Below are 13,974 nucleotides of genomic sequence, written 5' to 3' on the forward strand. Positions count from 1 at the left end.
GACAACGGCTCAGTTTGCATCTCCTCCTTTAGCAGTCGACACTACGCCTTCACATTAGCATGTTTTTCTGTATCGAACACAGCATCTTTTTAAGGGATCAGTTAATTACCCTGCCGGGCCTGTCTCTGAAACACCTCTTTGTTGTGCTAATACGCTCTCTATGATAGCATCGCCATCCTTAACCTTCTCCATGTGTACAGATAACCCAGAGGGGGTGGAGTGGTATATGTAGGGTGCTGGGAGTTGGGTAGTGGGGGTCGGAGGGGCGTCGTTGCAGCACGTCCTCCAGCTGTGCCTGTGCGATGACAAGCCCGTCCTCAGCCAGACTAAACAGAACACGCAGCTTCACCTGCAGGGCTTCCTCGATGCCTTTTCCTTTCCTTTTTGTGCTTCCTCTTGTCTTGTGACTTTGGTGAGGATTTGGGGCGATGCGGAATCACAGGCACACGTCTGCATTGCAAGCTGTAGTTAAAGCAGCTGCTGTTCCCTGCTGCAGTGCGATTGGTAGGTTGGTCTCTCACCAATGTGCACTGGCCTGGCTGAATGCACTGAACCAGGTTTTTTGTGCCCATAGCAGTTTCAAGGGAGTCATGCTTGATCTTTCTGGGCCACATGGAAACTAGGTCAGTGTGCTGCGCTGTCAGTCATGTCTCACTCGTGTGTGTGTGTGTGTGTGTGTGTGTGTGTGTGTGTGCAGAATAAAACTGTAAAATAGGGCTTTTACATAAGGATGGGATGGCTTCCACAGATATGCAGTGTTGCTATTATGGAGATTCTCTCAAACTGCAGCACAACTTCCTCAGCCCCCTCCGTACACTGCCACATAGGGAGTGAGCAAGATAGAAAGAAACAGAGGGTGGGGGGGGGATGAAATTCTCATGCTTGGTTCAGATCCCTAAGAATGCTTGGGAAAGCAGGATCTTATTATCACAGCAAATTTGCAATGTGCAGAGTGGAGGAGATTAGATGCGTCTTGCCTTTGAAGTGTATTTTCCAACCATTGTGTGATGGCAAATTCCATCAAGTGTTGGAGGCAGCCATGATAAGAGGCACGGGTTATGAATGCTGCGCCATTAAAAGCTGTCATTTGAGCAATAAGATGAAACACTCCCAAACTCCTGCTAAATGGAAAAAAATCTCGCCTCATTTGGGCTCTGTCATTCATAACTGTCTCAGATACTAAAATAACAAGGTGCCTCGATGGCCTGGATGAATGTGTCAGAGTGTGTGGACTGTGGATTATAGTGTATATAAATGAGTGGGTATTGGCTTGTGAATAGGGGATATTTTCCTCTCAATCAACTCTGTTTATTTATTTATTTGTTTACAAAGGACTGACTGAGGGCTTATGTTTCCAGAGATCCTACTGGACTTTGATCAGGCTGCCTTGGTATGACCTCAACTCTTTGACCTTCACTTTGAGCACTGCGGCGTCCGGGAGTTTGGTGTCAGGACATGCCCAGAGTCACCAAAATAAGTTCCTTCCTCCCAGACGCACTCCTTTGCTCCTCAGGGGCTGCAGAGTGAAACGCTGCCTGAAGGAACCTGCCTTAGGAGTGATATCAGCCCGGGCCTCAGATACTGTTGCAGCCTCAGACCAAACACAAGCACAGAGCTGCAGGAGGTGTCTGAACATGCACGTGTACATACTTCCAGCACAGTTGGTCTACTTTGTCTTTGACATCAAAATTGTGGCGTTCTGAGTTTGCAAAGTGCAGAATAATAATTGATTAAATCCTTTTATTGTTCATTCTTTCAGCTTTTAGCGCTCGCTGGTGGTGATCCTTCAGCTTATTAGTGGCTGTGAACGATGGATAACTTCTGATTCCCCTGGAAACAAATCTTTTGTATGATTGAAATATTTGATCCAAACTGAAATCTCACAGGAACTGAATGATCAAGTTTTTACAGTTAAGTCTAAGATTTGTTGGGCAAAAACATATATTTTAAAAAATGTTCCTCTGTGTACAACCCCAGTAGGTTTTAAAACAAAGAATTTTAAAACAAAATAAGTTTTAAAACAAAAGTTGAGCATCAACATTTTAGGAATTACAGCTGTTTTCGTGAGGCTCAAAAATTAGACAACGTGGCCAAGTGAGGCCTGTCTCCTGATTATTCCAGGACACTTTGGGCAGATGACACATCTGGAGCTGATGCCATGATCCAACTCACGTTCATTATGTTGCCACTGACATCACTGACAATATGATGTCCAAAGAGATGTTGGGGCAACTAAAGGAGGCTGTTATTTAGCTTAAAACCCAAATCAACCTCAGAGAGGCAGAGACAAATCCAAAATCTGCTACCTTCTTTAAAAAGAGGTTTGGAGCGGATAACTGTGCAGCACTGAAAGCTCTGGAAGACCACAGGAAAAACTAAGAAAAACCCCTTTACAACATTTAGCCAAGTCAAGTACAACAACTGCATCTGCTGTGCAACCAGCTCCCAGTTTGGACTCGTTAGACTACTTTCCTTTATGATAAAGCATATAATGGATCAGGTGGCTCATTGTCCTTCCTTAGTTACGCTGCTGGACGCCTAGTAGGGGTGGGGAAAAATCGATACTGTGTAGCATCGTGATATTTTGTTTGCTAATAATGTATCGATACAGGGACGGCAGAAATCGATATTTTGTTACAAAAAAGGTTTTTGTGCTCTGACTTCAGAGCACGTTGATCCTTTTTCTGAGCAAGAATCCTGACATTCCTTCACTGTCCAAATGTGTTTAACTTTATTTTGGCAGCAATAAACATGACAGTTTACTTATTTTAATTTAAGACACGTTTTATTTTAATTAAGTTTAAAACTTTTTTATTTGATGTAAAATTATATTTTGTTTTAATTTACTTTTAAATTCTTCAGTTGCTGAAGGGGCTGCATAGTTTCCATAAATTGCATAGTTCAGAATAGCTGTAATTGTACCAGATGGTTGCATTCAGTTAAGTTGGACTAGACTGTAATACAAACCGTTCAGTTTGTCAACAATAAAACTGAACTGAGAGAAAGACTGAGTGTGAGACTTTGATATTAGATAAAATGAATATTGATAAAGTTTACCTTTATGTACAGAATCTGAATATCGCAAAATATTTAAAAAAATTGCAATAATATCGTATCGTGGGATGTATGGTGATTCCCACCTCTAATGCCTAGCCTGCTGGATGCCTAGCCTGCTGGATGCCTAGCCTGCTGGATGCCTAGCCTGCTGGATGCTTCCCATGAAACATTCAAAAAGTGCTTTGAGGGCTCAGGTAGAGTAGAAGAGCACGATACTCACCATCTTCAAGTCTGACATGAACAATTCAGCGTCACGTGTGATGTCAGAGGACTTCACACACACTCAAATAACAACGTTTAAAAATCAGTGGTGGATGAAAACTAGGATTGAGAATTCATAAGAATTTAGCAATTCCATTATCGATATCACTTCCTTATCAGTTAGGTTCCTTATCGATTCTCATTGGCTCTTCTATGAGCATCACCAAGTATCATGTCAATTCATTGCCTGCTGTATGGCCAAAGCTTTGTTCATGTTGAGGTCATTACTCAAAGAAGTCAGAATTACACATGTTACACAGAACACTTTCCCTAAAAGTAATGCAGTATGCTACTTAATTACTTCCAAGAGAAAGTAATTGATTATATCACTCGTTATTTTACTGTCATGTTTCTCTTCATAGAACATAAAGCCGACAGCTTGAAAACCAGCACAGACTTTACAACGACCCCCACAGCGCTGTTCTACTCTGAGCGCTCAAAGCTTTAGACAACTTTATACAGTCACACAAGCACTTTTTCTGAGCTGTTAAGTGCTTAACTATCTAACATTCATACACATGGGTTAGTGCCTTGCCCAAGGATATTTGGCATGCAGACTGGAGCAGCCTGCGATCGACCCACCAACCTTCCACTTCGTAGCTGACCTGCTCTGCCTCTGAGCTACAATCACTCCATGATTCTACTTTAGAATCATGAACAGGTAGAAACACATGATGTTTTCATACCTGTTGAAGTTCAGGATCTGGCTGCCTGGCTGAGGTCGGGGTTCACTCTGGGTTCTTGTTTAGCTTAGCGTTAGCATGCTCTCTGTGCAGGTGCTTGCAAAGAGCCAAAGTTGTGTTAGCAACATATTGCAGTTTATTGTCTCGGATGCTTGGATTCTGTTTTTTATGTAACAAAAATAAAAGTAACGTGCACGTGCATGCTTTACACCGCGTTCCAAATTATTATGCAAATGATATTTTTCTCAGATTTTCCTAAATAGTCGATTCAAATGACAGTCGGCATAGTTTTGCAGTCATCAGCCATTAGAGTATAATTCATATGTTACTCATCAAAGCTGCCAATGAAAACAGTATGTTTGTCAAAAATAAAAAACTTAAAACGCTCTGTTCCAAATTATTACACACACAGAGTTACAAAACATTTTATAGGTTGTAGAGAATTGAAAATGGTCATTTGTTAAATTTGCAGCATTAGGGGAACATATTCACTGAAATCAAAAACATCTAAACAGGTCAACTTGCATATTAACACAGGACCCCTTTTACAATTCTTGCATCCATGGAACTTGTGAGTCTTTGGAAAGTTTCTGCTTGAATGTCTTTGCAGGATGTCAGAATAGCCTCCCGGAGCTGCTGTTTGGATGTGAACGGCCTCCCACCCTCTTATTTGTTTGCTTGAGGATGCTCCAAAGGTTCCCAATAGGATTGAGGTCAGGGAAGAATGGGGACCACACCATGAGTTCCTCTCCTTTTATGCCGATAGCAGCCAATGATGCAGAGGTGTTCCTTGTAGCATGAGGTGGTGCATTGTCTTGCATGAAGATTGTTGTGTTGCAGAAGGCACAGTTCTTCTCTTTCTACCATGGAAGAAAGTGGTCAGTCAGAAACTCCACATACCTTGCAGAGGTCATTTTTACACCTTCAGGGACCCTAAAGAGGCCAACGAGCTCTCTCCCCGTGATTCTGGCTCAAACATGACTCCACCACCTCACTGCTGATGTTGCCGCCTTGTTGGGACATGGTGGCCGTCCACCAACCATCCACCCACTGCATCCATCTGGACCATCCAGGGCTGCGCTGCACTCATCAGTGAACAACACTGTTTGAAAATGAGTCTTCTTGTAGTTCTGGTTAGAGGTGGTTTATGCACAACTGCAGGTCTCTGGAGGATCCTACAGCTTGATGTTTGCAGCAGCTTCACATATGTGTTTGCTGCTTTGTGATGGCCTTTTAGCAGCTGCTCTCTTAATCGGATGTATTTGTCTGAAACCTTCATCATTGTGCCTTTACCTGCACGAACCCGTGTGTGCTCTGACTCAGCCACAAATCTCTTACATTATGGTGATCACGCTTAAGTTTTCGTGAAATATCTGAGGTTTTCATTACATGTCCAAGGCATTCAACTATTTCATGCTTTTCAGCAGCAGAGATCATTTTTCATTCCTATATTGCTTGAAAACGGTGACCTGCTTAATAATGTGGAACATCCTTCTTTAGTAGTTTGTCCTTTAATTGGGCTCACCTGGCAAACTAATGCTACAGGTGTCCGAGATTGTTTTCAGTGATACAAAGAGTCCCGAGACACAATTTCATCCATGGGTTTAATTGAAAAACAACTTATTTCATCTGTATGACACTTAAACACAATAATAATTAGGAACGCGGTGTAGACTGTGACGCTGTTCCTGCAACACACAACTGAAATCAGCTGATTGTAGCGCAGCTGCAAGAACTGATAGGCAGGCTCAATAGACAGGTTGACTAACAATTGTAGGGAATTGGACTCCCACTTAATTCCCATTCCTAATGAAAGCCAGTGTTGAAATCTTTTATTTAAATTGTCGTATCTGTGGAGGAGGTCAGGAGAGAGGTGCAACACTGTCACAGTGTGGGGTTTCAGTTCTGTGTGAAGATCCTCTGTCACTAAGTTGCAAAGATTGTTTAACATTTGCTTTAAAAAAATCTATTTTTGCACATCAAAATCCATGTTTGTGCTGTTTCTTCACATACTGTGTGTATGTATAATGTGTGCTGCAGCAACAGTCTAGGGTCCTCCTCCTACTCTGGCTGTGAGCTGCACATGTGTGACACACTGTGTCTCTTCATTGAAAGTTCAAATTGACTTGATCAAAGTAACCCGATACTATGAAGACTACGTATGTTGGTGTGGCCTCAACCGAAGCCTCAGAAAAGAGTACTCCCCCACATACTTGTGCTAAAATATTGAGGTGGTTTTTGGGGAAACCTTCCCACCGAGCTCAGCTTCGGTATTTTTAGACTAAGTAGAGGTCTGAGAAACAACACTCGCGATCCCCCACCCTTCTCCTTTTTCCCGTTTCTCGTCTCTGGAGGGACTCGTCTGTTCCCTGCTGGATGTTTTTCTTTCTAAGCGGATGAATATGAGGATGATGTATAGAGTTTCCTCAACCATGTGGTGTAAATACGGTGTCTGCATCATTAAAGGCTTTATGAACTGTTTTCTGTTTTAATGTCTCCACACTGACAGCTAACGGATTTGTCCCAGGTGTCTCCATCGCTGCTCCCATATGTGTGCGTATGGAAAAATGGCCCGTTCCTTCTGTTTTCTTGTTGAAGTGGAACTATCGCAGTGCTGTATGCACATCCGAGGGCCCGCATGCACAGAATAATTCATTTGATGCTTTGATACGCGATAATGGACCCAGTAAGGTATTATTCATACGCCCCAGATCTCTTTGGAGAGTATGGCTTCTACAAAGTGTCCCGCTATCTTCCTGAGTGCCCCCCTCCCCTCTTTTATAACTCTCTCGTCATTTATTATTTAAATCCCTCCATAATTCATCCAGCGCCCGCCAATACCCCCTTCTTTGCTCATTCTTCATTTAGTGCAAATTAGCACGAGCTCTGAATGTGCATTTGTGGAAAAGCAAACGGAAAGAAATGGCAGCGGGTCGGTCCGGTGGATACAACTCGATGCTTATTTCCTCAGTCCTGCCTGTGATGTGATGCCATGTGACATATTGAGTCTAATTTGTAGCCTAAAGAAGCAAACAGCTGTGGCCTATTTTGTTTAGCTGTTGTTCGGGTGATGTCACCGTTTGTGCCTCGTAAGGCTGCCTTGCTTTTGGCAGTTGGTGTGAAGATGTCAGGAGAATTTTGTTAAGCTGCTGATGAAGAGGACAGGGGTTGTGTAGCCTTTAGATAAATCTGATAAGTCAACCAAGGCGGTTGTGTGCAGTTTGGAAGACATCTATTAACCAGTGTCACAGATTCACACACACATTGTTGCTATATTTTCCTATGTTGGACAGTTGGGACGTTCATAGAAGCCACAACAGTTTTAGCCCAGGAGGTTGCTGCCGGCATATAAACGTGGATGACCACGAAACTGAAGCTAACCCGAGCCAGCCTTCACATCTGTGACCCCGATGCTGTTGTCGTTTACTTTCACTAAACAAACGAATCACTCAAAACTCCTGCAGCTGTTTAGCACCCACAATACTTCCTGTTTAGAAAGTTCTAGGTAGCGTGTATAATGAGCTCATCAGCAAAACTAGAAACACTTTTGGACACTGCTGTCATTTTGCAGTTAATTTCTGGTGGAGCGACATCAGAGACTGCGCTGCATGCAGTGGTGAACTCACGATATACTGTATATTTTTGGTCTCCACCTAACCGGTTGCAGCAGATGGTTGCCCCTCTCTGTTGAGGAGAGCTCTTCCTGTTAAAACGGAGTTCTTCCTCCCCACAGTGCCCGAGTGCTCCTCATTAAGGAGCGTCTGATTGTTGGGTCTTTGCTCTAATGTTGCGGGTGAGGTGACTGTAGTGCTGCTCGATATAACGATATATATCGGGTGTCGATATAAAAACATCTGTCGTTTCATTTTACGCTATCGTTTGTTTTGTGGTGTCCCAAAATAAACTGTTTACAGCAATATTTTTTCATGGTTCTGATGTCACTATAGTGACTTTATTAATTTCTTAAAGTTCTCTCTTTGTCTTATTTTTTAATATAACCACACTACGGACAGAGACGCGCCTGTTTTTATGCGTTGTGGTTAGCAACAACGACGGCAAAACCATCGCGTGTCCGCTGGTTTAGTTTCCACATAAACCTTTCACAATAAAGTTCAAGATCCTGTTGAGACTTTTCAAAATAAACTGAATCACGTGAAAGAGGCAGAGTATTTACGGATGAGAATTAAAAAAGAGCCGCCAGGTGCTAAAAAAGAAACCTTAGACTCAAACGTTAGAACAGGCTTTTCCCCGCAGCACGCCGTGTAATAAATACTCACAAAGAAAACGGCGCCGTTACAACTTATGTCTAAAAATGTATCGTTTCATGCATCGTTAAAACAGCGGTCCCCAACCCCCGGGCCTCGGACCGGTACCGGTCCGTGAGTCGTTTGGTGCCGGGCCGCGAGAGTTGAGGCTCAGGTGTGAAATGTCTGGTTTTCAGGGTTTTTATCGTTTTCAGCGTTATTTTGTTATCGTTTTTAATCGTTTACTCTGGTTTCCTGGGTCTTTCACGTGTGTTATGAATAAATCTTCTTTTTTTCGGTACCGGTACTAGTTTTATTTTGTTGTATTTATCCGTGACACCTTAAAGGCCGGTCCGTGAAAATATTGTCGGGCACTTCACCAAGTCGAGCTGCCCGAGATTCACAGAATTTACAGAAAATGTTACATTCTTGTGATTTATATGGTTATCGGACGATAGATGTCTTATATCAGGATATGAGATTTTGGTCATATCGCACAGCCCTAGGTGACTGTTGCTGTAAATTATAAAATTGTATTTAAAAGTTGAAATGAACACTGAGCAGTATCAGAGCCAGGGCTGCACATCAGTTGATTATTGAAGAATGTGAATAATAGTTTAAGGGGATCTTAAACGTGGCATTACAGCGTTTAACTGATTGTGTTTCATTTGCTCGCAGAGAAATGAAGAGTCTGTTTTGTTGTAGTAGTTTCATTTTAAAGGAAAGAGACAATATCGATCAAAAATCCAGAATTTAAAAAAACTTCTGGCAAACTTTAAATCATTATTTCCGTCTCTGCACTGAAGCATATATGTGACTTAACTGCACAGCAGCGAACTGCTGAACTGGGTTCAATATTCATACCTGCTCCTTCCTCCTGTGCAGGTCTCAGCACGTCAGCCTGCGTCCCTGCTTAGACATAACATTACTGCTGAAAAAGCCGACAGTCTCACTGCCTAAATATGCACTGACGGTCTATATCTGTTGATCATGCATATTGATAAGAGTTTTGTTTTCTGTGTCCACAGATGCAGTCGGGGAAAATAACCTGGGTAAGTGGAACATTTTGGGAGAATTCAGATACGCTGTACTGAAAGTTACTGTAAAGATAACATGTCAAATATCAAACGACTGAAATACTGTGGTTGGTTTTTCCACTCCTACTGCCAGTGTTATTACTACAGCCAGCATTAATGCTGGTACTAGTATTGATACGTGGCATTAATTCACCTTATACAGCACACATCGTGTTGGACCGTGTAGCTGCCTTAAATAATAATTTTCAATAAAGTCGTCCAGTTACACTCTTTTCTAGCCTTTGGCATCACGTCTGCCCGGTGACACATTCACCGGCTCACACTCTTCTGTTAGTATTATTGGACATTAACTCAGCTCAGACTCAGGTACCTGGTCCATGCTTGATGGGGGCTCACTTTGCTGAGATGTCCAACACTGATCAGTGTAGAGCTCTGTCACTTTCTCTCTTTGGTTATTTATTTGAGAAAAGATCACATTTAATTTTGAAGTGAACATTTCCTTAATGAGAGATGTGAGTTTGCTGTTTTTGAACGACGTCACGTTGGACTACAAAAAGAGAGGCTGATGCAGAATGTAGAGTTTTTAACAACACATGGATTTCTAAATATGTGTTTATTTAAATCAGAGGTAAATGTGCTCAGTTATGGGAGAGCAGCCATGTTTAAAAATTACGATTTGAATGGTCATTATGAGACATGCACAGAAACGCTGGCTGATGCAGAACAGGAAGAGACGTCTGAGCTTTTGACCGAGCGTTACATCCAAGAATGGAGCAGCCACAAAAACAATAAAACATTTTGTAAATGGGAGTTAATCAAAGAGTCGGCCACGCTTATATAGCCTGTGCAAAATAAACATTTGAGAATATGCCATGCAAACTGTAATAAGACGTAGACGGGACTGTGGGAAATGTGGAGCTTAGTCGAAAAACAATGTGGACAAATTTGACTTGTTCTCCTTGACTGTGGACGAGAGCTGAGATGCTGGTGACGCAGCCCAGGTCACCTCTGCATGTCAGATATCGAAGAGTTTAACGTTACAGAAGAGCTAGCAGCAATGCTCCGAAAGGAGGATGACAAGGAGTGATTTGGGAATAAAGGAAAACTGCAGATGAAGAATTTGAACTGCAAGCAAACTAGCATAGCGCTTTGTATAAAAATAGGATTCGTTTTTGTTTAAATGTTAAATAATGATAACGTGATGGCCTGTTTCACATTTTCATCGCCTAATTGTAACGTCTACTCTTCTGCTTCTACTAAGCAGTTTATAAAGAGATAAACGGAATGGAGTCCAGCTGATTGGTGCCACAACTGTACCAATCAGGTCCAAACTGATCCAAAGCAAAGGCCAGCATAGGTGGGGTGGGGGGCGGAGACCAGTGTCAGGGGTGAATTGTGACAGAAGGATGGCAGCAAGAGTGAAGGAGAAACCTGCTGTGATAGATGGTCCTAACAAAGACACGGAGCTGCCCGGGAGGAGGTCCATGCTCATGGATTGGTGTGGTACAAGAGGAGGCTGGAGATGACGTAAGAGGACGTACTGTATTTTCCGGACCATAAGGCGCGCTGTCGATGAACGGGTCTGTTCATACATAAGGCACCCTGGATTAAAAGGCGCATGAAGTGAAACCAAACAGTCAGATAAGTCAAACACTGCTCAACTCATTCTTCTTGCTTCCTCCACTTCCGTACCATCGATTCATTAATGTTGAGCTAGCGAGCTAACTTCCTGCTAACTTCTAACTCCGTTGAATTTAATAAATCTGTTTTCATGGATGCCTGGATGTTAAACTTCATTGTTACACCTGGTAAAGCAGCAACGCTGATCATTTTATTACAGATGGAAGACTTTAGACAGTTTGTAACTCTCAGTGATGCTGCAGCGTTCGTTTGACTTTAGGACCTGAAGCTGACTGAGTTTAGGACCCAGACTCCTGACTACAGCAGCCGTAATGCTCCGACTATCCAGCATGCGGTGCGGCTTCCTAGCTTAGCAAAGTCGTACCAAAATAGTTTTGGACAGATTTCTGAGCGCCGTGTAGCACATAAAATCAGCTCAGTGAGCACAACCAGAATTCATACATACGGAGCACCGGATTATAAGGTACACAAGCTCATATGTATAAGGTACACTGTCGATTTGTGAGAGAATTAAAGGCTTTCAAGTTCACCTTTTAGCGCGGAAAATACAGTACATAGAAAATAAACAAATAAAAAAGAAATACATATAGAAAATGAATCAAAGACAATAAAAACTCACATAATGTAAAATACATATACATACTCCCATTAAGCTGTGTCTAAAAATACATAAAATAAAAAAGCAAAATTCAATTGTAGTAATAATGTCAAGTACAGTTTTATGTGAAATGCAGATGTTTATTGACAGCTATAGTGTAAAGTACCAGGAAATAGACCTGCTCAAAGCTCAGTTACCTGAGTGGTTACTATCCTCTGTGGGTCACATATGCTGTGGGTTTGGCCATTACTTCATTTAACTAACTCAGACTTTTAAAACCATCTTTGCATGAGAGGATTCACATTCATCAGCACTCAGTGGTGACACGTACAACATGGGACGTCTGTGATCGTAAATCCACAGAAGGTTATGCACATTATGTAATGTGTGGTGTGTCAGAGCTGCAGGTACAGCTATTTAAATATTAAAAGCGTCACTTCAGACCTCCTCTGTGCAAGTAGGCAGCAAAGTGGAGCTAACTTTGGCATCTGGAGGAGCAGCATTAGCACAAAGCAGCTGAATATTCGGTTAGTTGGGTAGATGAGTTCAGCTTTCCATATGTAAGAGCACAGTCTTGGTACTGATCAGCCGTCCATGTGCTCATGAACAGCTGATTATATCCCTGAACTAAGAAGCATGCTGATGATGACATGTGTCCAGTGTCTAAAGGACTTTAGAGTTGGTCACTGCTATACTTGTGTGTAGTTTGCTAGTAACAGCACCTACTTCCAGCACGCTGTGTCCACACTGCTGCTGTTTAGGAAACATCCACTGGTTTGTAGTTGCAGGTTGGCTTTGGTTAGGTTTCTCAGATTAGATCATGGTTCTAGCTCAAATCCAGCCTTTCAATTACATTATCCATTTCTTAGAAAGCATGTCTGCCAAAAAAAGCACAAGAACAACAATGTTTACTGCCGGTACCAGTTCCCATCACGTCCCCTGAGAGCTGCATGCAGGGCTCCTAAAGGCCGAGGTGAGGCGCAGCCAGCCCGTTGCCTCTTTGTCTCCACGCTGAATCCAGCGAGACCGGCGTCTCCTGGTGTCTCTGCCTTTCTGATTAGAGATCTCCTTGGGGAGTAATGACAGAATTGTGCTCCTGTCAGTTCCTGCTGCTCAGAGTGGGCTAATAGTCATGTTAGCGCATGCAGCATGTCATTAGCTTTGCGCTAGTAGCCCAACGAGGGGCGAGTCTGTCATTTTGAGGCTAAATCACAGGGCGGGTAGGCCTGAGATCACAGTCACAGCGGTTCTCTGTAGCTCCAGTGTTTCCGCCCACCCTCCTCTGCCTCGCTTAATATGCACCGACTTACACATACTGTATTAACTCTGAGGAATTACTGCGACGTGGGCTGGAGAAGGCAAATGGAAGTCAAAGAGAGCCACTCTGATGGCTGCTGATACAGCGATCATTCAATCAAAATCCTAATTTGAAACACACTGCTTATTTCTGACTGTGATTGGATGATTCATGGTTATCACTCGGATGATTAGCAGGCTTGCGTAGCATCTATCAGAGCATGGGCTAATCTGCTTTGATTATTAGCCTCTAAGCCTTCCTTCCACGCTGGGCTTGTCGGGTACGGAGTGATGAGAAATTGCGCTCTCCTCGTGTTTGTATTAATCTATCTGCGCTCACTCGCCAAACTGATAATTGCACGGCCCAGGCTTCAGATCAGCCCCTCCCCCGAGGAATGTTTTCCTGTAGCCTTAAACATGCAAACATTCCTTTGCACTCGTGTGTAACGTTCCAGCGTATCAATCAGTTTTTACAGAGTAGATAAAATTTGCACATTCTTACCGTGACAAACAAAATCTCCACCCCTGTTGAGTTACATTAGTTTCAGGTGTTTGGGTTTGTTCTGCCCGAGGGATGCTAGTCTGGTTTGGCTCTTCCCCTCTGCGGTTTCTACTGACCATCAGTGGACGTGTGCACCGTCAAACCTGAAGAAAGTCTGCTGACGCTTCAGCGTGCAAATCAGTCGTCCGCATGGAGCGTCTGTTACATGTATGTATGCCATGGCAGAATGCTTCTATGCACAATAAAAACTTCTGCACATTTTCCAGCTCATTGGTCACAGTGGGCTTTTAATGCTAAGCACAACTTGCCCCGCAGCTGAAACTTTATGGGGAATAAGCTGAGCATGATATATTTAAAAAAACGTTGAAGCCCGTGGCTCCATAAGAAGATAAGAAGTGGATCTGTTTTTTGATCCACGTGAGGCAGATCTTAGCAAAGCCGTGGGTTGATCCGTGAGTCTGTGGGACGAGCTGATAATTGCGAGCGAGCGTGACCGTGTTATACAACACGCGCGCATCTTCACTCGGCGCCGTGACCTTCTCCGCTGAGATTTGCGTCCGCCTAACTGCCCTTTTGCTGGGGCATGTTGTGTAAGTGAAGGGGCCACGACGTGAATAACATTGGTATTTGTGCAACATCCTGTGTGCTGAGTGGA

General features: G+C 43.0%; 1 protein-coding gene across 2 annotated transcripts in view; it reads left to right on the forward strand.

Annotated features, from left to right (window-relative positions):
• The window catches only part of nr6a1a (nuclear receptor subfamily 6, group A, member 1a), a 124,270-nt gene that overhangs the window by 61,843 nt on the left and 48,453 nt on the right, over nt 1–13,974 (forward strand). For both annotated transcript variants that reach the window (XM_085424320.1, XM_085424321.1), the window contains one exon: nt 9,274–9,297. In XM_085424320.1, the coding sequence (XP_085280446.1) occupies nt 9,274–9,297 (24 nt within the window). The remainder of the gene's footprint in view (nt 1–9,273; nt 9,298–13,974) is intronic.

The sequence above is a fragment of the Rhamphochromis longiceps genome, linkage group LG12, assembly GCF_057381845.1.
Source record: "Rhamphochromis longiceps isolate RC_006_pf linkage group LG12, R_longiceps_female_GT1.1, whole genome shotgun sequence".
NCBI lineage: Eukaryota > Metazoa > Chordata > Actinopteri > Cichliformes > Cichlidae > Rhamphochromis > Rhamphochromis longiceps.